This window comes from Melopsittacus undulatus, chromosome 10, assembly GCF_012275295.1.
Source record: "Melopsittacus undulatus isolate bMelUnd1 chromosome 10, bMelUnd1.mat.Z, whole genome shotgun sequence".
Taxonomy (NCBI): Eukaryota; Metazoa; Chordata; class Aves; order Psittaciformes; family Psittaculidae; genus Melopsittacus; species Melopsittacus undulatus.
In genome coordinates this window covers 15,323,892-15,349,502 of record NC_047536.1, presented here as the reverse complement: position 1 = coordinate 15,349,502, position 25,611 = coordinate 15,323,892, and the positions used below count along the sequence as shown (strand labels likewise).

Here is a 25,611-nt window from a genome sequence, read left to right as displayed (position 1 = left end):
AAAGACCATTAAGGAACAGGATGAGTCTTGAGGATAGAAGACATATTACAAGCAACTGCGACTTTTATCAAACAAAACTCAACACCAATTGCATTGAATTATCTCTGGCATTAAAAAGGCCTCTAAATTTGTGTAACAGAAATAGGGTTCTCTTCTTGGGACTTAGTTACAAAAAAAAAGGAGATATTCAGAAAAGTAGCACTACCTTTCAAGATAATCCAAGCACATTCCATCAAAGATGAAAACTGTGCATCTGTATGTGCTATCAGCCAAACAGTATGGGAAAACTAGAAGATCTCGCAAAACCTGCTGTCTCCAGGAATCCCTCCCACACACAAACACACCCCATGGATCCACTCAGACAAATGAGCCCTTGCAGTTTTGCATTAGCACTTCAAAGTCCTGCTGACAACTCATGCAAGATACTTGAACATACTGCAGACAGCAGTGCAGTGTCTTGCATGTACAACAAAAGAAATCTATCTTTGATACACTGTGAAGTAGCATGAAGAATCTGATTTAGGAAGAAGATGTAACATAGAAGTCCTGCAATATTTCTTGCTGCTGAAACATGAAATTCAACATACAGACTAATACATCAGTCATAACAAGCAAGCCCCTATGACAATACAGTGTGGTAAGGAAGAGGTAGTATTAAATCTTTTAAATTAGTGCTAAAGAAAAATGTGTTCAATTTCTAATTAAACCCAAACTATGCTTAACTAAATTGTGTTCTGATACCAGAGAAGTAGATAACATATCAGATTATTTCTACTATTCTTATCTGAGAATAAACACTGTTGCAGTATACAGAAGTTCAAATAAAAACAAAGACTTCACTTCATAATCATGCATAACACAGCCAAGCTTTACCTTTTCCAATGTGTCGCCTAGTGTTCTCAATTGTCGAGTTGCGATTAACGTTTGAGAGCAAACCTAAGCAGAACCTGTTTTTGTTATTGGAGGGATCTGTAAACCCATCTACAAGGACACTTGTAGAAGATGCATGAAAAGCCTCCCCAACACGATTATTTAGCTCGTAATACACGATGGAACACCAGTGTTTGGGTTCTTCGTAAGCAACAGGCTGAACATCTGAAAATAAGCAAATTGGATTTACATGAGGGTTAAAATATTAAATCCCAAACTGTAAAGCAGATGTTCCAGTATACCAACAGTTAAGTAAACACTCAGTCAACAGTCATGATAGGCAAGAACTGTCCTGATTTGGATCTTAATGATTTTTACTTTTAGGCATTTTAACTAGTCCACTGATTTTATATTATTTTCCTATTTTAAGCATGTTTTTACACAAAAAAAATACAGGTGACTGTGGTATCAGGTGAAACATGATTCTTCTGTCCACTTTTAAAAGAACTGTTATAATTTTGGGACTGTTTTCAGAGTCTATGCACTATTTTGTGCATATATAATTCCAGCAGCAGGCAAAGGTAGCAGAAAAAAAAATTATTCCAATAAATGAATAAAGTTCAGCTTGTTGTAAGCTATATGATGCACTTGAGGCTTTAAAGGCAAGAGATGCAAATAAGCAAGGTAAGCTTTATTTCTCAACTCTTTCTCTTACCGCCCCAACTTGCCTTGGAGGACTGCTTCCACTTATCAACAAGGTTCATTGTGTCATCTGAAGTTATTCACTCAATTTGGTCATAACCCAAACCATGTTAATTTTACATCACACTCTCCAAACCTACCTCTGGTAGATATATTTGGCATGATTTGAGGGATCATTGAATTGCTTGTGTCCATAGACTGCGAATTATCCTGCCCCATTTGATCATCAGGAGGCATATACGCAGGAGGTGGAGTATCAGCTGCAAACACGAAAAAAATAAACCTGAATAAACCTCAACAATTTAGAGTATTTATTTATTCATGCTACGGCTGTAAATACACAAAAATACTCTTGAACAAGAGACCTTGAAACATTTGGACCCATTTTCAAAGTAACCTGAAGACAACCCAGCCAGCTGCCTTTACTGTAAACTCCTTCAACAGTTGGGATTCTTACCTAAAAAAATTAAGAGACAGGGTTTTTTTTCTTCCTGCATTTTTGTTTTAAGAACTGTATTCCTGCAGCTGAGCAAGATGACTCCAGTTCCTACCTCCTGTCCCACAAACACTAGCTTTCTTGCCTACCCTCTCCTTCCTGTTCAAAAAGAAAGTACTAGAAGAAATAACTTTATTTGTCTCAGCGTTAACAAAGGCCTAAACCAGTTATGGTTTTGCTGCTTCTGTAGGCAGAGTTCATTACAAAAGTGCAGATCTCTGCATTCTTCCATTCAGCAAAGCAGCCAGTGTACCAACATATTATTATCCTCTATTTCAGAAATTCTCTCCAGATACCATTAATGCACCCATCCCAGTGATCCCAGTACTTATCCAAGAGGGATACCCACTGAATGGACACTCATTTTGTGGCACTGGGCAACCAGTGGTCTCATCAACAAAGATGAGGCCACTGAGCTACTGGAAAAGAAATTCTTTAATCTATCAACTTCTTGGCTTTATATACCACACCAATAATCAGACTCAGTAAGGCTTCTTTCCCATATCATTTGTTGGTTTTTCCTTATTTTTATCCAAATAGGTTAAGTTCCTATCAAAAATCTGCTATTTTTTCCCCAGTTAAATTCCATCTGTCTTTGTTCAAAGACAGACATCAATAAACTTTTTGCTCAGCCTCTTACATCTGTTTCCTTGTCATTACTAAATATTCTTCTGAAGTATGTATCAGTTATTCTGCATGGAAGCTGTGCAAAATAACAGACCATCCACGACAGTAAAACAGGAACTAATTCTGATCAGTGACAAAACTAGTAAGAAATCCCTCTCAAAAAGCAAATGGAAAAGCAATTTACTTTAGGACAAGGGGCAATGGGTGTAAACTGGAGCATAGGAGGTTCCATGTTAACATCAGGAAGAACTTCTTTACTGTAAGAGTGACAAAGCACTAGAACAAGTTGCCCAGGGAGGTTGTGGAGTCTCCTACATTGGAGATATTCAAGGCCCACCTGGACAAGTTCCTGTGTGATGTACTCTAGGTTACCCTGCTCTTGCAGGGGGGTTGGACCAGATGATCTTTTGAGGTCCCTTCCAACCCTTGGGATTCTGTGATTCTGTGATACTGCAAGTATCACAAATTCCTGAGGTAGTAAGTCACAGTAGCATGTGACATTTCAATTATTTTATTGAGTCGACATTAAGCTGTACTTACCTGGTAGCTGAAATGGACTGGATGGTCCAGAGCTAGCTGGGGAGCTTGGGTAAGTGCTGCTGGCTGGAGAAGGTGGATAGGGACTGTTTGGTGAAATGGAAAATGGAGTGCTGTTGGGTTGCTGGAAAGAGTCTGGAAATGTCGCATTGTGTGGCATGTGTGGTTCGTTGTGGCTTAGGTTCCTGAACTGGACTAGTAGACTGTGCTGTGGATTGAATTCACTATGTCTAGGCACTAACACTGGAGGTAGAACTGAAAACAAAACACAAAAAATAGATACTTAGATTAAAACCAGTGATAGGAGAGGTACAAGTAACATGCTCTTCTGCTCATCATGGAAAGACGAGGGGTGGAAAGAGAAGTAGGGGATTCATCAGGGATGCCTTTACCCCATCCTCTCTCCTTTACCTTTTTACATTATGCTCCATGGAAGGCTCAAACGTCACTCTTGCAAAATTAGAGTGAAACTACACTTATTTCATGAAACTGGATCTTTTTTTTTCCCAAGAAAAAAAAACAGTCTCCATGTGGCACATACCAAAGTACTGATTTAGAGGTGCTAAGCTGTCCTGGTTTTGGCTGGGGTAGAGTTAATTTTCTTCCTACTGTCACTGTATGTGTAAATTACCGAGTTGAAACAGAAATACAGTTTATATTACTATAGCCTAACTACATAGTTACACATAGTCCTTTCTTGCTGAACACAACAAAATTCTATACTACAACATAACTATTGCTAAGCTGGAGTTTTAGCTTTTAAATTCAAGAGTGCTGGAGTCTGGAATTCAAGTGCTACAGAAGTAACTTTTCATTGTACTTTCTAGAGTAACATACTTCACCTCTCCCACTCGTAACCACAATCCTCCTCACCTTCTCCCTTAGCAATCTAGCTTAACAGCAGACTTGCTACATGACACAAATCTGGTACCTTGCTCTAACTGATCATCACTCTTGGTGCTGTTCAGCTCTGCTGCCTGCTGCTGGGAACTCAAGTCCCACTTGACTTTATCGACTCTATATCTTAGAATTAATATTTTATCTCCTCAATTCATGTCACTCAGTGATTAAATACTAAACTCCTGAAAGAAGATTACAAATCTCCCACAGAATGAGGGTTTTAAACAAGTTTGTCACATAAACCAAAGTATTTTGATCACTGCTCACTATTTTATTACAATTGAGGACGTTGCCACTATGTTTAAGGTTAATGGGCTTAATAGATCTGTTGGAAAAGTGTAACTTGCCACAAATTAAAAACAGCTAATACAGAATTGACAACACACCTCCCGCAAACCCCATCAGAAAAGTATATTTTGAACATTACTCCTCTTCCAAACTCCCTCATACACCAAATGTAGTTTGTTATGTGGCACTGGAGAAAGAGGAGTGAACAGTAAGTGGTTCCTGAAGATACTGTCCAGTTTTCAAGACAGTCATGTTCAAACATACCTGGGCTCTCCACCCTCTTATAGTGGTATGGATTGATGCAGACTTCCTTCTGTTTAGATCCAAAAGGAAATTCACAAATATCCAATGGCTTCAGCTCATGATGACTCTGTAGATCAGGCCAACGCCAAACACGACAGTAAATGACATGGGGAAGGCCCTTTCTGTGAGAAACTTGAAGTCGTCCATCTAAAGAGCGGGGGATAGTAACGCACTTGCTGGGCTGTCCTGGACTGCTCAAGGCTTTCTCCAGTTCTTCCATAGCACCTTTTTTCTTCTTCAGCTTTTTAACCAAAGCATCAACAGCTTTTTCTGCCCATTTTTCCTCTTCATCTCCTTGTTTCCAGCCCAACAGACGCTTTACAGCTGGGCTAGTAAAGGAGAACAAACTGGCCATTGACGTCATTTGACACAAGTCTTCAAAAGGTCTGTTGGGTTTTGTCTGTTGGGCTTTTTTGTTTGAGGTTTTTTTGTTTCCAAAGAAATGTCAGTTATTGTCACTGATGAGCTGCACTAGTTCTTGGAGGCCGACAAATGAACATATAGATGTCAGTGATGAAGTCTTTGCATCAAAAAAATGATTGATTCCTCCTATTAAAGAGATAAGTTAACAAGTAATTAATAAAAAAGAAGGTGGTAAACCAAAAAAGCTGATATCAAAAAGAAACCCTGTTTCAATCCAGCCATGGCACCCGATTTTGTTTCAAAAAATCTCTTATGTACAAGAACCTCACACCAAAGCTAAATGTCATCAGAGTCCCCAGTTCCTGCATCACTGATCAGTGGGGGAAAGGACAGTCAAGGGACAAAAAGGACAGCATGATTTCTGTTAGCAGTATTCTTTAAATCCATTATTTTCCTTCAGAAAACAGGCCTGGGGAATATGCTTTAAAACTCGTACTATTTCCCTGTCATGGAGCTTCACCAAAAGACTTAAACTCACAATGAAGAAACAGGGAAGAGGCACAGGCAAGTTTCACAGCCAGTACTGCACTGAAGCACTCAGCTTCTCAAATGGATCTTTATTTCCCAAAAGGAGAAAATATGAAAGCATTTGCTTGCTCTTCAGCTCCAATTCAGCACCCTACATTTTTGGAACAGTATTAAGAAAAAAATAAGGAAGAAGCTGCAGATAGCTACATAGAAAACAAAAACAATTGAAAGAAAAACAGTAATACCCCCAAAAGCAACCCTGCCCCAGCCACTCAAAGGTGATCAACCTTTTCAGCTGTGGCTATTTTTATGCTGCACTTCCTTGTATCTTTTCAGAAGAATATCTGAAGCGCTGGATATATTTAGCCTTTGGCACAAAAAAAAGTGTTTTCTTTTCCCCAGAAAAAGAAGGGGGAGGCATGGTGGAGTAAATACTGTGACCTTTACTACAAACTGCCTCAGAGAGGAATAGAACAACACTGTGCAACTCAAGCAGAGCTCATGAATGGTGATGTTTTCTACCACTCACCAGCTCTAATGCAAATCCTCCCCCCACCAATTTAAGGAATACCGATGACAAGAGGAAATGATGTGCTGTGGCAACGCACTGATAAGAACTTGTAAAATCCCTTGTGAATACTAAATAAGCAAGTATAGACAATGAGCAGCTGGCAAAAAGCAAGAGCAGAGCTAAGAGAAAGGATGTCAATAACAAAAGATGCTTCCTTTCTTGCTACAGAGACTGCCAAACAACACTGTCTCTCAACTTTTGATAAACCACGGTGAATCAGAACACCTAACATAGCCCAAGACACCAAATCTGCACATAAGAGAAAGGTGTGTGCTGGGGAGCAGAAGATTTAAGTTCCTCTGTGCTGGTTCTCTTAGATTCTTACCTTTGATCATCAGGATCTTCTTGCCTCCCATCTCTGATAAACTAAAAGTCATCTGATAAGGTTTCTCTTAGTGTCTGGGCACATTTACAAGCTTGCTCAGACACATGGACAGGTATTTTCTTCTAACATAACCATGTATAAGCATCAGCAGCCAAAGATACAGCAAACATCCCTAGACAAAGCATTTATCATGTTGCACATGTAATCATCCTAAATTTTCTGCTAGGGAGGTAGAAGGTGAGGAAAGCAGGGAACAAACCCAAGGACACTTGGTTACAACAAAGAGTGTAAGTTTAAAAACTTATGAACGTGCTTTACAGGAAAAAAAAACAAAACATTTCTTTCACACAGTAGCTTAATCCCATTGGTAATTCTTTGATTATTCAGCTTTGTTTCTATAATATCCAAAAAACCTGGGAAAACCAAACCAAAACTGGCTGAAGACCTTTCTTCCTAAATTCTCATAAAAAGCAAAATGAACAAAAAGAAATTAAGGGACTAGAAGTCTCCCACTGCTTCAGTAAAGCCTCAGAAGAGGCCATTGAAGAAAAAAGAAGAAAAGAACCCACAACCAATTATGTATCACGAGAAATAAGGACATGTCTGCACTTTAAGTATCATTTAGTTCCCCAGAACTATTACACATGAGAACCTTTGCACCCTTCAAAGTAACAGGAAACACATAAAGGGAGATAAACTTGGCCAAGAATGCAGACTAAATTTATTCTTTTATTGAGGATAAAAGTTTACTGTTCTAAAAAGTAAAAGCTGTTTATAGTCACATTAAGTTGCTTCCAAGCCTTGTGCGCATTCAATAGCTGTAAGATATCGGCTATTGCTCACACCCCTAAGAAAGGAAATGATCCCACCTAGAATCTCAGACCAGAAAGAAGACAATTCAAAAGTTCTATTTTTGGTTCTCAGCTATGCTTTCAAAGAACCTTCAGCATCACTGAGGCAGAAGAGACACCAGAAATTTCTATAGCTGCTGAGCTCGGATGAGATTCTAAGAAACGCCTCGTGCCTGTCGCCACCCTGATCTATTTTCCGTTACAGCTGCCCCATCTATATTAAGCAATCAAGTTTGCAGATCTATGATTCCATTCTATGATCACATCTAATTGTTTATTTTTTATTTCACACAACAGTAACATGCAGCAAGTAGGAATGAAATTTTCCTGCTTGTATATCATTTCAACATCATTTATCCACAAGTATGCTCATGGAATAAACAATCCTACCTAAAGGCAAAGAAAGTTGGAACAGTTCTAAACTGATGCTTTGGAGGAACTAGGGTTTGTAGGGCAAGTGTCAAGAGAATTTTGACAAATAACTGTCCTATAAATGATGATTTCAGAAACAATCTGCTTGAAGTAAGTAACATAACTCAAAACCCTTCACATTCACCTAAATACCTATCAACAAAACCAACCTAGTTTTCCACATACATTCTTGCACTATAACCACTGAAAAATGAGACTGCTGAAGACGAAAATGTTAATGGCATTTACTGGAAATCCATTCTGGCCACCCATGATGCTTTCAAGACTCTTCTGCTGAAATGTATTTTTACCTGGTCAAGAAAAGCAAGGGCAAAACAAAACCCTGAAACGAACTAGTAATAGACTTTGAGAACTACAAAGAACACTAAATTAAATCTCATTAAAAGCTTCACTTTGGAAGGCAAAAATACTGAAGGTTTACAGCTTTTGCTTTTTCTTAAGAAAGCAAGGTAGAATTAAAAAGCTTCATGAATTATGTGTACACTTAAAGTGTTTCCTTCTTTGGAGCTATTTAAGGCCACAGAGCAGCACATTCAGGTATTTATGTAGAAACCAAACATTTTCATGATAAAATATCTGAATGAGCAGCAAAATCCACATTTAGAACACTTACTTGTATTTAATATCATTTCAGCATCTGATTTTTGAAAGGTTTCTCAGTAATCATGCATCTGCTCGGAACAGCATCACCACATCATCTATATTTACAATCAATTTCTGCTGAGGCTTTAAAAGTGCACCTTGTGAGCTGTGACTGCAGTACAACAGCACGTCACCAAGACTTGAGCACAGAAACAAATGCTTGAGAGTCATATTTTCATTCATAGTGTTGCACAAATTACATGTATTATTGCACCTCTAGACCCAGCTGGCAACAGCTTTCATGGGGGGGGGGGAAGCTTTCTTAATTTTCCTTAAAGAGGCACAGGACCTATTACACATTACCTGCTTTTATTTAATAACTTTTCAGCTCAGCTACAAGAGAACATCAGTTGGAAAACATGTTATTACATTTAAAATAAAGTAATAGTTACAAATACTCTAAAGAGTGAGTGTAATGCATTGCAAGGGGTAGCATGAGGGGGCTTTTAATGGGTGAGCATAAAAGGAAGTAAATGCTGTATCAAAATTGGACTTTGGGGCATACATTATTTATATGTTTAAAGCTCTTGTTAATGACTGCAGCAAATGGAAGGAAACTAGTTGTGTGAACAGACCCATTGTTTGACCCCCCCTTAATACCTCATCAAGCCAGCTACACATAAATAAACTGAGCTAACAGCAGAATTTACAAGTTACTTTTCAGTTGCAAAGATGGGAGGAAGAGACTACCTTTCATCTACCATCACAACACTAAGCAACTCAACTACTTTTTGGTTCCTCTTCTGAGATTTTCTTAGCATACTATATCACACCAGCAAGTTTGGCAGATAAATCTGATTCACTATAAAGGAATCTCCTTCTGCCTAAAAAGGTCTGAGCAAGACTCGCAGCAGAATAGATCAATATAAAGTTAAATGTAGTTTATTTTAATGAGCTGAACTTCTTATGCAACATGTTCTGCCATCAATTGCAAACCAATTTCCCACCTTCAAAAGCTAAAGTATCATTAAACCAAGCAGCCCATCACTCCACCAGCTTGGCAATAGATGATGCTTTTTACAAGGGTAAGAATAAAATGGGTAAGAACTAGATAGTCCTTATCTTTCCCTTCTGCTAATGCTAAGCCTGTATTGCAAATGCACAAGCACTATTCTCCTCCTGCTTAATTTACTTTTTTGCAAATTAAGACAGCTTCCTGTAGCACCATACCCAGTCTGAACTAAGGAACCTCAGTGCCCATGGTTAGAAGCTGCTTTGAGACTCAATTTCAGAAGAGAAACAAACCACCACTTATAATCAGCTACACAATTGGTAGTTCATTAGAGCTGCTGCAGATCTGCAGTTAAAATTGTGCTTAACTTTATTACCTCTTCCAACTTAGAAATGCTCAAGTATTTTGACTTCATACACTCAATATATTATATATTCACACAGAACACTCAAATTCAATTACAGTATAGCACAGCATATTGATGGCTTGGCTTCACAAGCTAAGATTTGGGAAGGGCTTTACCCATGCTTACTACAAGCATATTATGCTACATCCAACCATCAATATTTTCTTCAAAATTGTCTAAAACTACAACCCCACATATCAATTTCACCTGGTTTTATGAAGGTCCTTCTTTCCCTCCAAAGTTCTTGGCAGGAATTACACTTGGGTTTTATTCTAGTTTTCCCAAGTCTATGTCTTACCTTGTAGTCCAGCACACAGTCCCATGCAATGATATGAATTACAGCCTTTCCTTGAGGACAAATATAGAAGAAATGTTAGCTCCACAGTTTTCCCATATACATCAAGGATAAGATAAATCCCAAGGTCACACAATGGTTAAAAACTTGGGTAATAAACACAAAGGGCCTACATATCTCATACCACTTCATAGCCCTTCCAACAGAAAAGGGTTTTCTTCAATTACCCTGTGCAACATCTTAGCCATGCAGCAGATCACCAGTGATATAACTATTTTTTAACTCTCCTCCCCTTAAGGGTAAGTAGAAAATGAAAGGAGATTTTACAAATGGTATCAAAAAGGAACTTGCAGTGTTTTGATCAGAACTGAGCTTGCATATCCAAATGCACATCCAGTTCACCAGAACCCATAAATGTTTTTATACCAGCACTAGATTTCTGTGCTTGAAACATGCCTTGTAAGGCAATATATTCTAACTAATACTACATGTAAACAAGAACAGAAAAGAATTGTCTGGTATCTTCAAAACTTTTACTAACCATGAACTGTTCTCCAAACACAAAAATGTACTGACAACTTCAGACATGGCTTTCTCACACAATACTTGTTCTTTTCATTTCCACATCTGTACATCATCTAACACAGCTTAAAAAGAAAATAAAACTGAAGCATTTAGCTCTGTCAACTGAGAAGTATTTAACTAGCACTCTCCTAAAGGAAACATCATAAAAACTCCAAGGCCAAGCACAAGCAGTAATACATGGTACATAAAAGTGGAATCATAAAAGCCTGATAGTAAAAGCCATGCTTCTCATTTTTCTTAGTCTTCTCAATAATTACTGTTAAGAAATAATACAAGTGATCATGACTTCTATCACAAAAGAGGTCCAGTCAGGAGTTCACTAACAGAGCTGTACTGCATTTCAAAAGCACCCTCATTCCCAACTGATGCCAGGAAAACCCCAGAAAGAGTGTAACCAAAGAACAGAAAGGTCTGAATTTGGTCTGCATCACAGCAAAACTTGAGCTTAACTGTGATACAGGGGAGAAACACAGAAAACTTCCCACGCCTAAACAAAGTTAATATCTATTTCTTAAGGCATCTGCTTAGAACACAAAAATCCACCTCTCCCATGGCCCTGGTGTCTGCAGCTACTCTAATTACTGAGCAATTAGCTTTTGTAGAAGTTCTCAAAACCTACAAATTCCATCTCTGAACCAAAATCTCTCTCCCTTAAGTGTTTTGTCAGATCTGTACATTTTCTCACACTTCTATTTCTGCTAATTAGCACTTTCCAGCAGAAGCATTATGCTGAAAAATGCTATTACCAACAGTAATCAGCACATCTGAAAGTCAGCCCTGAAACTGTCTCACGTTTTTAAGGTTACTTAAGATCTACTCTTAACTACAGCAGATAGCTACAAGTTACCATCCCTTTCTTAGTCAAAAATCACATACTAAAGCATTACCGAATTTCACTAAACATGAAAACAAAAGCCTCTTCTGTGGACACGGACAAGCAAGCAAGGAAGTGATTAAAAATTACCTTGGTACTACAGCTGGAGAAAAAACTGGGAAAATAAAGGATCTTATATTTTTGACAACCCCTAAAATATGTTAAAAAAGTTGAACAAAGCCTTCCAAAAATGTTGATGCTCCTATGCAAGACCTTCATTAAAGACTAAGATCCTAAATAAAATGTGAATTAGCAACAAAAAATATAATCTGAAAGGGACTTTAAAATTTCATGAAGCTTTGAAAGAAGGGAAGAAAAATAAAAGTGTGTGTGTATATATATATGCTTCCATTCCATCTGAATTGCATTAAGACTGTGACAAGTTTACAAAAGTTACAGGATTGGAGGGAACACTTACAGTAGTAATTCAACCAGCTTTCCCCCCACACACCCATTGCACAGAATGAATGAATGGCAAAGTATTCTAAATTTGTCAGTTTGTGACATGCATTGACCCAGAATTCAGAGACCCTAGTTCATAGTTGGTGTATCAGTAGCAGCGATGCTGACAAAGGTCCTCTGTCGGGGATGACAGTCCTGGCAGGCTCAACCTTGGTGGTAGGTCAGCAGGGATAGACTTGGCAGGCGGCGGGCTACACCTTGCCAACCCAAGCTGGTCAAGCACGCTCTAGTGCCAGCCAAACCTCTCTACGTGGTCACAGGAACACGGCTAAAAGGCTTCCAGAAAACAGGGCAGGAACTTGCACCAAGACTAATGATAACTGCAAAAGTCTTAAATTACTGTTCAACTTGCTTTTAATGAGCTATTTATCAATGTAAGCCATGAACTATCTGAAGTGTTCTCAGCTCACACCAGAATGAATCTTTTAATTCTTAGCATGAGCTCCTTTACCTGTTGCTCTTAAAAATCATTTAAAGATCTTTGAGGAATAAGTATGAACACATTAATTTTGGCAAATCTATCATAGACATTAGCAGGAACTTGCATTTTATTTTAAAAACAAACCTAACAAAAAAGCAGCTCAACTGGTGGTGAAGGAAGATACAGGGACTTGCTCAGAATTGCTACAGCAGTATCTCTGCAGGTAGGTAATTCAGCCAAGAGAAACAGAAGAGTTAAGTTTTCTTTAGAGAAAAATAAAGAAAATATAGAGGACATTTTACTAAATTAAAAGCATCCTCTGGAATACTAAAGATCACAACCTACATTGCTAAAACCACTAGAATAAACCCCAAAATTGGTTAATAGAGTGCATGCACTCCATCTTGAGACAGAGCTTCTTCCAGCTCAGATAATACTCTATCATCATGAAAACTCTGCCCAGATCATCCACTCAAGGTGCAAGATTAAAAACTGGACTTCATAACCAGACCCAAGTAGTACAAAGTCCCCAGTTACAGTTCCTTCAGGTTCCATCAGAGGTTAAAATTCCAAATCTCAGATAAAATACACCCACCACAGCTGTATACAACATCATAGCAGCACGCCCTTTTGTTGTGATCTTCTGCCATCCAGAGAAAGAAACTCAGAGGAAGCTTCTCTTCCTCCTTTCCCACTTCTCATCCCCATCAGGACTATCCATCTTGGGCTTCCACTAGGAATGTTTTCTAAGAAAACCAAGAAAATTCCTCCCTTAAGTGTATTTTCTCCACAATGGAAAAGAGAGCTTTCACAAAGGCAGGTTCCCCAGTAAGCACATGGTTTGTAAAAGTTTGGTTTTGTTTGCAAAAGTAAGCGCTATTAAGTGCTGAGCGGCAGTTTCAAGGCCAAGTGTGCAATTTTAATATCAGCGGTAAGAGTAAGCCACTATCAAACGGTAGGGATTAAGACATTAAATCCAACAGCACTCTACACACAGTGCACTCTCAAAAGTTACAACACTCTAATTATGAAACATCTTCAATTAAGTTATTTGCTGCTGCTATTAACTTCCACTACTACCAGCTGCCAACTTCATAAAGTATTACATTACTCTTGATGAGCACGGGCACATGACTGCAACACTATGTTTCCACCCTTTTTCCCCCCTTTCTCTTCAACATAATTCTGTGAGTCCTTAAAATATCAGATAGATATTCTGTACAGAACTTTCATAACTGAGATATACAATGGTAATTTCAGGTTTCGGTACTATAAAGCCACCCATGGAAGGTAAATCAACTGAAATCAACAAAGACATAAAAACCAGCAAGAGATTTCATCTAAAGCCGTCGGACGACCTGATTTCCCCCGACAAGGCAAAACTTAGAGGCTGATGCAAATGTTGACAGTTATTTCTTGGAGGTTTTGTGAAAGCTCAAATCATTCACTGAGCAAAATCTCTAAATCCCCACAGATACCACCAAAACAACAACTATTACTGAACCTATTCAATAATACATTCAACAACTACTGTAAAATCAGGTCTTCCCTGTTTTACTGAGAAACAGCTTCATTCGATGAGCTTCAAGTCCCACTAGAAACTACCCGAGTGGAAGAAGCACCCAGATCACTTGATTCCCAGTCTTGTGCTTTTAACCGCAAGACCATATTTCCTCTTATTAAGTTTACAACCCGCAGAAAACAAAAACTGCCATTCTAAATCACTCGGGCGGCCCATTTGTTGTCAGGCAGCTGTCAGGGCTGGGTGCACGCAAGGGAAGGCCGAGGTGGACAAATGTGGGTTCCCTACCATCGCCTCCGCGAGAAAGCGCCTCTCTTTCCCAAGGGATCCGAAACGTGGAATTGTTCCTCTCCCTTTTCCTTGGGCCAAGGCCTTGCTCCAGCCCGGAGCGAGCTCCTCGTCTTAAATAAATAATAAATAAATAAAAAGAGAAACAAAAACCACCGAGCCTCTCATTACGGTTGCAACAGTTCGCTCCTACAGTTACGTGCACAGACTTATTTTTATCAGCACGGAGCGTGTTTTAACAGCCCAGCAGCGCGATCCTGCGCTCTCCCTTCCCTCCCGCGGCTGCTCTTTCCTCCACACGCCGCTCCCCCTCAGCCCGGCCCGGGTCGGCCCAAAGCCCCGCGCCGACGGGAGAGGCCTCGGTCCCCCTGTGAGTTTCGGAAAGGCCCGTTCCCCGCCCCGTGAACGCTGACCGCAGCCCCCATCGCATGAACCCACCCGACACGGAGCAGAGGCAGCCGTGCTCCACCGCGGCGACCAGAGCCGAGCGTCCGTCCGTGAAGCCGCAGGCAGGGACCGGACCGCTGCCGCCCGCCCGCTCAGCAACAAAACTTTATCGGGAGCCCGCGGAGGGGGACAGCGGCGCGGCGGCGCCGGCGGGGCCAGCGCCGGGACCCGGATGTGCGCGAGGGGCGGGGCCAGCGCACGGGCGGGAGCCTGCGCTCTCCGCGCATGCGCGCTGCAAACGGGAGAGCGCAGACGCGGAGGGAAGGGCGGGTGTTGGTCGAGTGAGTGCCCGCAAAACAAAATGAAATAGAGAAAAAGAGAACCTTTCGGGGGCTGTGGTCGAAAAAACACCTTAGCTCGAGATGGAGGCTTAAAAAATTGACCTGAAGATCAGCCTGGTCTCGCAGTGACCCCTTATGAAACGCCTCTGCCGGGGCCTGTTGAAGGCGCGAGTGGCAGCCGAGGGGTGAAGGCCGCGATGGCCGGTGCCAGGGGCTGAGGTCCGAAGGCTCAACTGAGCTGATGAAAGGGCTGAAGAGATGCAGTGTTTGAGACTGCGGGGATAGTCTTGTACCCGTAAAAGAAAGTGAAATAGAGAAAATACGGAAGTGTCAGGGGTTGTTGATGAAAAAACAAATCACCCTGAATAGAGGGATAAAAAATTTACCTCAAGTTCAATGCAGTTCTGCAGTGAACATTCATGAGGATGCCTCTGCTGGGGCCTATTGAAGGCTCCAATGGCAGAAGGCTTCTACCACCTCACTGCAGGGGCTGAGATGCCAGGGCAGGGTTGAGGGGAAGAAGCAGGAAGGGCCTGCAGGGATCCAGCTTGTACCCCCAAAACCAAGTGAAATAAGAGAAAAAAATGGAAAAGTTGGGGGCTGACAGCAAAAAAAATAACTCACCCTGAGACTGAGGGATAAAAAATATCACCTCAGGGAGGTCTCAGTGACCCTGTATGAGAATGCCTCTGCTATGGCCTATTGAAAGTTCTAATGGCAGTCTAAGGGTGAAGGCCATGACGAGGAGTACTGCAGGGGCTGAGGGGACATGGGGAGGAGGCCTGTGGGGATCCAGCTTGTACCCACAAAACAAAGTGAAATATTGAAAATAGACTCACCGGGGTTTGTTGATGAAAAAACAGCCTCAACATGAAGGGATAAAATATTTACTGTAATACCAGAGCAGTCTTGCAGTGACCCCTTATGAAACACCTCTGCTGGGGCCTGTTGAAGGCCCCTATGGCAGCTGAGAGGTGAAGGCCACAATGTCCAGTGCTACAGGGGCTGAGATCCAAGGGCTGGGGAGAGGGACAGGGGGGAGGGTGCCGTGGGTCTACAGTTTATATGACCAAAAGAAAGTGAAATAGAGAAAAAATGGCATTGTTTTGGGTTCTACACACACAAAAAAAATAACTTACTCCCAAGAAAGAGGACTAAAAAATAAGGGATAAAGAATTTACCTCAAGATCAGTGCAGTTCTGCAGTGGCCCCTCATGAAGACACCTCCACTGGGGCCTATTGAAGGCCCCAGTGGCAGATGAGGGCTGGAACTCACTTGCACTGAAATGAGTAATAAACCCGGTCATCTGTTCAAAGGCCTCATATTGCAGGGAAGGACTGGCAACGTCTTGCTTCCCTTACAGAAGACAAGATAACTTAGAGCAGTGTGTGAAGGCTGAGCCATGTTCAGCTCTGCTTTTCACTCACTTCACTCCACAGGTGGAAGTACTCGACATAAGGCTGAGGCCTGAATTCTGATGTCAGTGAGAAGCATAATGCATGTGCAGTGTTGAGGGGAGAAAGCAGATGTGGTGGGGAGAGCTGGGCTGGGCTGAGGGGGTGTGGGGGGTAGGCCTCGGGGGATCCAGCTTGTACCCGCAAAACAAAGAAAAAAGCAAAACATTTGGGGGCTGTTGCTAAAAAGTAGCTCACCCCAAGATTGAGGAATAAAATATTCACTGCAAAAACCAACACAGTCCCTCAGTGTATGCTTATGAAATGCCTCTGCTGGGCCTTATTGGAGGCCCCAATGGCAGCTGAGGAGTGGAGACTGTGATGGCTGGTGCTGCAGGGGCTGAGATCCAAAGGCTCAGCTAAGCTGATCCAAGGACTGGGCTAGGTTGAGGGGATGGGGACAGAGATTTTTGAAGAAAATGAAATAGAGAAAAAATGGCATTGTTGGGGGTTCTACATGAAAAAAAAATAACTCACCCCAAGAAGGAGGGGTAAAAAAAGGGATAAAAAATTTACCTCAATATCAGTGCAGTTCTGCAGTGACCCCTCATGAGAACACGTCCACTGGGGCCTATTGAAGGCCTCTATGGCCGGTGCTTCAGGGCCTGGATCCAAGGGCTGGGTGGGCTGAGGGAATGGGGACAGGGATGGCAGGGAGTGGAGGGAGGCAGCAGGAATCCAGCTTGTACCATAAACCCAAGCGAAACAGAAAAAATAGAAGCGTTGGGGGTTGCTGATGAAAAAACAGCTCACCTTGAGACCAAGGGATAAAGATTTACCTCAAGATCAGTGTGGTTCCACAGTGACTGCTCATGAGGATGCCTCTGCTGGGGCCTATTGGAGGCCCCAGCAGCAATCTAGGGGTGAAGGCCACAATGGCCAGCGCTGCAGGGGCTGAGGTCCAGGTTCAGCTGAGCTGATCCAAGGGCTGGGCTGGGCTGAGGAGATACAAATTGTATCCACAAAACCAAGTGGAATAGAGAAAAAAGCAAAACATTCGGGGCCTGTTGTTGATGAAATAACTCAAGATGGAGGAAGAAAAAGTTTACCTCGAGATGAGCAGTCGCCCTGTGACCCTTTATGAAACGCCTCTGCTAGAGCCCATTGAAGGCCCCAGTGGCAGCTGAGAGGTGGAGGCTGCAATGGCCGGTGCCACAGGGGCTGAGATCCAGCAGCTAAGCAAGGCTGAGGGGACATGGAGGGGGGGCTTCTGGGGATCCAGCTTGTACTCACAAAACCAAGTGAAACAGGGGAAAAAGTAGAAGCATTGGGGGTTGTAGATGAAAAAAATAACTCTGCATGAGATGGGGGATAAAAAATTTACCTCAAGATCAGCACAGTTCCACAGTGACCCCTTAGGATATGTTTGCTGGCTTTGAAGGCCTCAATGGTAGCTGAGGGGTGGAGGCCAAAATGGCCGGTGCTGCAGGGACTAGGATCCACAGGCTGATCCAAGGGATGGGATGGGCTGAGTGGAATTAATATGTGCGTGGCAGCAGGGAGGGGTGGAATATGTTGAGGGGATGCAGCGGGAAGGGCCTTTGGGGATCCAGCTTGTACCCGCAAAACCAAGTGAAATCAGAGAAAATAGAAGTGTTGGGGGTTCTAGATGAAGAAAGAACTCACCCCAAGAGGAAGGGATAAATAATTTACCTGAGGATCAGTGCGGTTCCACAGTGAGCCCCCATGAAACACCTCTGTCGGGGCCTATTGAAGGCCCCAATGGCAGCTGAGGGCTGAATGCCGCAATGGCCAGCGCTGCAGGGCCTGGGCTGCAGCCATCCCTCCTGCCCAGCACGGCCACCGGCCCAGGGGTCAATGCTGAGGCCTGCACCCTGATGGCACTGCGCAGTTTAGCTTTAAATGGGCATCGCCAACATCCACAATTAGGGGAAAGTATTGAATGCTTCAGCCTTCAAAGTGATCTTAAGAGGAAACTTTCCCTACACGAAAGCAAGGAAAGCAAAAGCCACCTTCCTTAGGGAAGGCCAATTGGAGCCTGGGTCAGACACAGCATTGACCTAAACTGAATCCCGGTCTCACCCACCACAAAAATTCCTACAGCATGTGTAGGAACAGAGAATATGGGGCAAAATCATAATCTGTACATAAGCTTGTATCTTTGTCGTAGGATGTGTAACTACTCCATCTTGCAGGAGTTAAGAGGCTGGCATACCGATTGCATCTGGCATGCCAAGGGAGTCTTGCTATCAAGCAAATTCCTGTTGGGAGAGAAATGTTAGAAGCAAGGAAATAGAATGGAAAAGTTATTTTAGATATAAATACATAAAATACATATATAATTAAGTGAAAAAGAGGCCACATTAAAACCCAGGTTTTATTTGTGTGAATTAAGAGTAAAACATAAAAAAAGAGAAAAAATAAAATAATTTAAACAAACTAAACCAACCAAAAACCCAACCAACCAACCAACCAAAAAAAACCAAACAATAAAATCTTACAGCATAAAGTTTGTAGAAAGAGGGAAAAATATCCAGTGAACCAAATGGAAGTTTCCATTTCAAATATATCTGAGCTTCAAAGACATTTTCTTCCCGTTCAAACCTATGTGGCTCTTGGTTATTTTTGAGGTAAACAGAAGTATTTTGCACCAGTGTACTCTGATCAGATCTATACAGAGGTCAATTAAGAGCCCAAGAGGATATCTCTAACTAAAGTTCATGACAGTGGGGAAGGAGCAAAGCTTTGGTGTAATTCAGTCTCAGAACAGCGCTAACCTTTGGGGACTCCAATGTATCTGTGCACCAGCAATTGTTCTGCTTTGGCCGGGCAGTCCAAAATACGGGACAAAAAAAAAACCCAACTGTTGGTCTTCTTCCAAATCTTTTGTGTAACTTAATTAATAAACCAAGTAACAAACAACAAATTGGCAGCAGGCATTTTAGGTGTTGTTCGTGTGCCAGCCATCGTGTCTCTGCAAAACAAAATGTTCTCTTATTGAGAAGTTACAAAACAGTTGCATACTGTCAGAGCAATCTGCAATGCAGAGCTCCGATGTGCTGCCTCTTGCGGAGGTTTTAGAGCTCAAATGATGAGGAATGCTGAAGGTGTGCATGAAAATGTATGTGAGAGGATGAGGAAAACTAAGTTTTCCAAAACTGAGTTTTCCAAATGGTCTCAGTTTTAAACAACAGGCAAGTTGGACGTGTCTGCTTGCAGCACTCCACTCAGAAAGCAGTGATTCTTAAGCAGAGTATACAGACTGGTTTGGAATATTGCAATATAAATATGACCTCCTAGCTAAAAAATAGGTTTCCTCTAATGGGCAAACCTCAAGTGTCTAAAGTCAAGTAGTCTCAGTCAGTGAGACAAAGGACAAAGTCAATGACATTGGTCATCTGATTGTTCAAGTCGGTATACCCTTAAGATCACACATTAAGTTAATACCACCTTCACCACTGTGTACTTCATACATGGTTTCCATTGCTTTAATCTCTACAGCCATGCTCCATTGGGTCCATCCTACTGACCTACCAAGTTCAACGAAAGGCTTGCAACAACGAGACTCAGAGCATCCTCAACTGTTTCCAGAAATCAATTTGATTTCAGGAATTCGTGAATTTTACAACTCATGGAACCATGAATCCTCTTCAGCGTTGGCAAACCAAGATTTTCCAACACATAGACATGCAGCTGTGGTGCTCCAAAGAAAAAAAGCTAACCTTTTACTTACCTGAATATTTAATTACTAATTGTGTGTTCAGATTTTGCAGGGACAACTGCACATGTTTATGCTTTTGGTCCTGTCTTGCAAAGTCAACCAAAGTCTTGCATTCCTTTACACACAACCTGATAGCAATGAAGATGGAAAACTTCCTTCTCATAATCAGCATTACTGTAGATGTGTGTGCTGGAGCTACTATAACCTTACAACCTGATAAAAGTGCAAAACAAACAACGGAAGACCTACCACCAGTTTGTATGGTTGAGAAGCAACCATGAATTTCAACAAGCATTATTTTGATGTTTCTCTCCAGATTTTGAATACAGTCCCTATATTTCTGCATGAAATTTTTGTTTGGCTAGAAATGAATAGTTTGAAAATCAAATTGTTTGAATTATAAGGAAATAGTTGGGGGGGAAGTTGCTTTATTACGAAACTGTGGCCTTCATATGACTTCTAAACCGACTGCATTGTTCCACTTCATTCTCTGTCAACTCTAAATGGCTGGGAGAGAAGGGGGAAAGCTGGTTTTACATATATATATGTGTGTATATATATATATATATATATATAAAACCAGTTATCATGCCTTCACCCACATGAAGCATTTGCAAAACCACTTTCTACCTATGTTAAAAAACTCCTGCATTGTGAAAGATGACTTACTGTTTAATCCAAATCTAGTTTCAAAACAGGACTGGGAGAGATGGTTTGGAGAGCTCAAGAAGGTTCCACTCTCACAGCTGTCAGCTGAGAAGAAATGGGGGAAGGGGGAAAGGCTGAGAAAGGAATTTCAGGGTTTTTTTGGCAGTGAAGAGAGGAACATGCCATCCCTGTTTGAAAAGTTTCAGGGTGGGAAAGACTAAGGAGGGGCTAACATACTATACATACCTTTACGTATATTTTTGAGGCTGAAAAGCAGTGTTAAGTCTGAGCAGAGTTCAGCAAGTGGAAAGGGAGGTGGCATTGGCTCTGGCCATTTAGTCCTCTTAAACAACCCTGCAAGTTACAGCAGACTGAGAACAAGGGTGCTGGATACTAAGTGGCTGCTGCCTCACAACAAGAAGGCAATACAAAGGTTGTGTGCATTGCATCAGATATGTAAAAAAGTGAAAAAACAAAAAAGTGCAATGTTTGGAGGAAATACATGAAAGGTGTTTATCTACCAGGCCCTTGGTGGTGTGGGCTCCTGTGAAGTTACACTCATTCAAAGGCTCACAGCCTTTGAACGCTATGAGAATAAATTATGTACTCTGTTATTGTTACAGCCACACTTCTGGGTACCTTGCATGACTCAACTTCCACAGCAGCACAGAGGAAGGGAGAGAAGAATTAGTCTTGTCTCCTGAAGCTACAGGTACGAGATGTTAACATGAAATTGTAAGCCAGGGGAGGGAAAGGCAAGCTCAAGTTATACTTCCCAGTGAGTCTAAAGCTGCAAACTCTTCTCAGACTGGAAGAATAAATGAGATGTGCTACTGCATACTGGTAGATCTATGAGGACGTTAGAAACAAATGCATTACATAAAGGTTTTGTAAGTTCTCACACTCCACAGAGTAAAAATATGGGTATCTTAGGGATGGTGTATCCGGTTTGACAGACCTGGGAGTCAACGAGAGGTGCAAAACTGGACATGCAATTCAAGAAATTAATGTCTGGAAAACTAATAAAAAAACAAAGCAAAATTCCAAGAAGGGAAAAAAAGACACTGCAGGAAGAGCAAGATATGTAAGAAGTGGTGACTAAGAGAAGCCTCTGCCTGAGAACTGCCATAAAGTCCACGTCATGCTGTGAACCCTCTTCCGTTGACACCTGTGGATAGCACTTGGTTGTACTGCTGAATTGGATCTGCTTCTTGGTAAAAGGAGGTAGAAACCTTCCCAGAGGAATGGAATTAAATGTCCCAGCTGATTAACACAATGTAATACACTGATCTCATGCAGGAAGGGATGAAAAAATGTAAATGCCAAAATTGTAAATGCCACAATCCTTTGAATATTCCTCTGGTGTTGCAACTTTTCTGGACCATCCCCCAGTTTACCCGCACCATTGCATCAGCAGTACCAAAGCCTGTAGTATTCTCACTCTTCTAGTCAGTGATTTCCAACTATTTCCAGAATGCAATCTCACGGTACATGAGCACTTTCTGCTGTCTGACTCCCACTACTAAACTCAGATGATAGCCCCTGCCTCCTAAAATCTGTCTGCAGCAGCCAGACCAAGACCTCTGGGTAGCCTCCTGGGTGTATTCTACAGTGTTGTTATAGAACCAGAAAATGGGTTGAGTTGGAAAGGATCTTAAAGCCCATTCAGTTCCAACCCCTGCCACAGGCAGGGACACCTTTCACTGGAGCAGCTTGCTCCCAGCCCCTGTGTCCAACCTGGCCTTGAACACTGCCAGGGATGGGGCAGCCACAGCTTCTCTGGGCACACTGTGCCAGTGACTCAGCACCCTCACAGGGAAGAGCTTCTGCCTGAGAGCTCATCTCAGTCTCCCCTCTGGCAGGTTAAAGCCATTCCCCTTGTCCGATCACAACATGCTCACTATTATTACCTGTACAGATCTAATTTTTCCTGGGGCTTTTCACTCCCCAACCCAAATGTTGCCTTCTCAGCATGGTCCCTTTGGAAAGTGCCTGACATTTGGGTGGGAATCATTCTCACTTTGAGACAGTGAGAAGATCACTGTAGCTTCACACTCGACATAATCATCTGCTGACAGACTCATGAGCTGGAATTCCATTGCTTGTAGCAATAGTTGGGACCAACATCCACAATAACTGTGCACTGAAAACTTGTATTTGTGGCTCCATGGCCAAAACCACAGGAAAACTATTTTTAGCTCAACAGAGCTCTAAATAGTGGAAGCCCTGAAAATTTAGCTCACATCATGGGCCAAATTCTGCCCCTGGTTACACCCACTCTATGGACAAGCTTGAATATACTAAACAGAAACCCTCTGAAACAGAAATTTAATGAAAAAAAGGAAAAGGAAACTTTTCCTTCTGAGTAAAATCATCATTTTAAACATTAAATGAAGAAAGGTATGCATCCTCCAGCATGTCCTCTGGGAATAAATGAAAGGAAAAAGGAACAGTTTGAAATAGAAGCCATCTATTACAATAATTGTACCTATTACGATAAAGGTAATTCATCCAACAATATGTGTCTGAACAATCCCTATGGCTAAAAACCATTCATTATGCAGTTACTTTTGGCTTAGACCAAGGAAAAGGACGCTGAGTTTATCTGTATCTTCAGAGAAGACACAGCAGATGAGTGTAGCCTATGAGTAACAAACCAGGTTTTAATAGCCAGACCTACGCTTAATTACTCACAGGCCAGCTTTCTAACAGCAGCTTTATCACCTCAGGATTTCACAACACAAAGCAATTAGCGATGGCAATGCCAAGTGCTGGAGCTTTCTCATGTAGGAACCGACAGGACCTGACTTTCTCCTTCTGGGTGTATTCCTGCCCAGGTCCCCAAGTTACAGACGCTGGGCCTTGTGTTTCAACTTGTATTTAAATTTTGTGGCACACTTAGGGACACAGCTTTTTCTTTTCCACCCTCATGACCAAATAGTTGGGTTTAATAATTTCCTCTACAGTATCAAGATCTACATATACAGGCATAATAATGTCTATTATAAAATTAAAGTGCTCTTGGGCATGGTGCAGTGCAGGCTTTGGGCAGCCTGTTGCAAGCTGTTGGCTTCTCTTTTCCACTGTAATTGTATTTTCCTTTCTTTGCTTTTTGTTAGGAGAAAAGGAACTGGATCATCGTCTAAAACAAAAATTAAACCTTTTGGAGAAGACAGATGAGAAAAACACAAAATAAGGGTTTTTCTCATAATAATAATAATGAAAAAGTTATTTTTCATCCACTATTTTATTGTTGATGAGCTTTCTTCCACTCTTTATGCACTGCCCTATGGCCTATGCTTTCAAGGGAAATACAGGAAGGGAAATCAAAAGGCAAACAACACATTTTCAGTTTTGGTTCCATTTTTGCAAATCTGAAATGAATTGGGATCATTGTTATTGTCTGAAAACTTTTGTATGTAAAGGAAGAAAACCCACCAAGTTCATAAATGCCTCAGCTACTTCCACGGGCCCCATGTAAGACACTGTCACTAAAATAGTTCCCAGCCCTAATTACAATTCACCACATCTTGGGAATGACATTTGGGATTCTCAAGGTGCTTTTAGATCATTTTTAGACTTCGCATGGAAGTTCAGCTGTCACGAAGTCGGTTTTATTCTGTAACAGATTTTATCCTTTGGAATGTTATGTTTGGATTGAGCCGGAGATACGGAAAAATACATGCAATATAGTTCACTTATCCCAATGAAATATAATTCCTAAAACAAAGCTGCAACTTTTTTGTCCTTGAATGTTCCTACTTGAGCCTGTGCTTGCCTATGGCTATTTAGATTTGGGGGGAGGTAGGAGAAACAGCTCTCTCCCTTACTGCGCTATTCTGACTCCATTAGTGTAGCCAAGGAGAATTTCTGCTCCCTGTCCAGTAATTAAATAAATGTTTAACATTGCAGGATTTAATTGGAATCCCAAAAGTTAACAATAGCATCTGCTATCGGTGTCGCTATCTGAGGGGTTCTGTTTCCACTGGCGTATATTTAGACCTCAGCCACATCGCCCACTTGCATTGCAAATAGTACAAACTACCCCCCCCCTTATAAAAAAAAAAAAAAGGAGAAGAAAACAAACAAGAAGCTCAGTAAAATCTGGAAAGTTTTTATAAGTGACGCCATCTCCGCGAATCTCCTTCCCCCTGCTGCAAAACGTACTTCAAAGCATAACAAACCAAGTGGCAGGCAGGGGCTCGTAAGAAGAAAACAAAGCAAGAAGCAGTAACAAATGAACAGGGCTTTACCTTCCAGCAACTTTACTGCAGCTCCATTTCCCGAGCCTTTATTTTTGCCCTAGCTCCCTTCCAAGTGATTCCTATTCCTCTCTTCCTCGCATGCTGGCGGCGGGGAGGAGCCGAGGGTCCCCAGCTCCGGATCGGGTAACACACCCAGCAGCGCACCCAGAGCCGGCTGCAGAGAATTCAAATTCCCACTTTAGAAACTTTCAGCAAAACTTGTGTGTCAGGTCTATTTTTGCTTCCTTCCTTCATCCTGTAATAACGCTCCTCGCGCCGGTGCAACGCAGCCATCTTTTGTGCTGTGCCTGTCTTACAATCTGTAGATCAAAAGCTCTTTCCCGGTGTAAATCCCAGCTCTGCCAGAGCTGCCTGATCCCTTTTAGTGAATAATTTATCTAGGTTGCAAAATGGGAGCTATTACAATCTCAATGTATTGACTCTTTGCATGAAGGCTCTGTGCATAGGAAGAATACTTGCAATCGGAATGCATTTAATGGATATAAATGTGTATATACATGTTTAATACATATAAATAGATCTATATGCACATATAAATATATATATACACACATTTAAGGCATTTACAAAATGGGCCATTGTAATTAAGGTAA

At 41.6% G+C, this 25,611-nt stretch overlaps 1 protein-coding gene across 2 annotated transcripts in view; it reads right to left on the bottom strand.

Moving 5' to 3' along the window:
* SMAD5 (SMAD family member 5) overlaps positions 1 to 25,144 on the bottom strand; it is a 31,848-nt gene extending 6,704 nt beyond the window's left edge. The window contains exons 1-5 of one of the 2 annotated variants that reach the window (XM_031047361.2): positions 25,007 to 25,144; positions 4,685 to 5,272; positions 3,236 to 3,487; positions 1,713 to 1,832; positions 874 to 1,095 (exon numbers count right to left, since the gene is read on the bottom strand). In XM_031047361.2, coding sequence (XP_030903221.1) covers positions 874 to 1,095; positions 1,713 to 1,832; positions 3,236 to 3,487; positions 4,685 to 5,087 — 997 coding nt within the window. In that variant the 5' untranslated portion in view covers positions 5,088 to 5,272; positions 25,007 to 25,144. Of the gene's footprint in view, positions 1 to 873; positions 1,096 to 1,712; positions 1,833 to 3,235; positions 3,488 to 4,684; positions 5,273 to 14,678; positions 14,846 to 25,006 lie in introns of those variants that run through there. The other variant, XM_005147246.4, reaches the window with a different exon arrangement.
* Between the last annotated feature and the right edge of the window lie 467 nt (positions 25,145 to 25,611).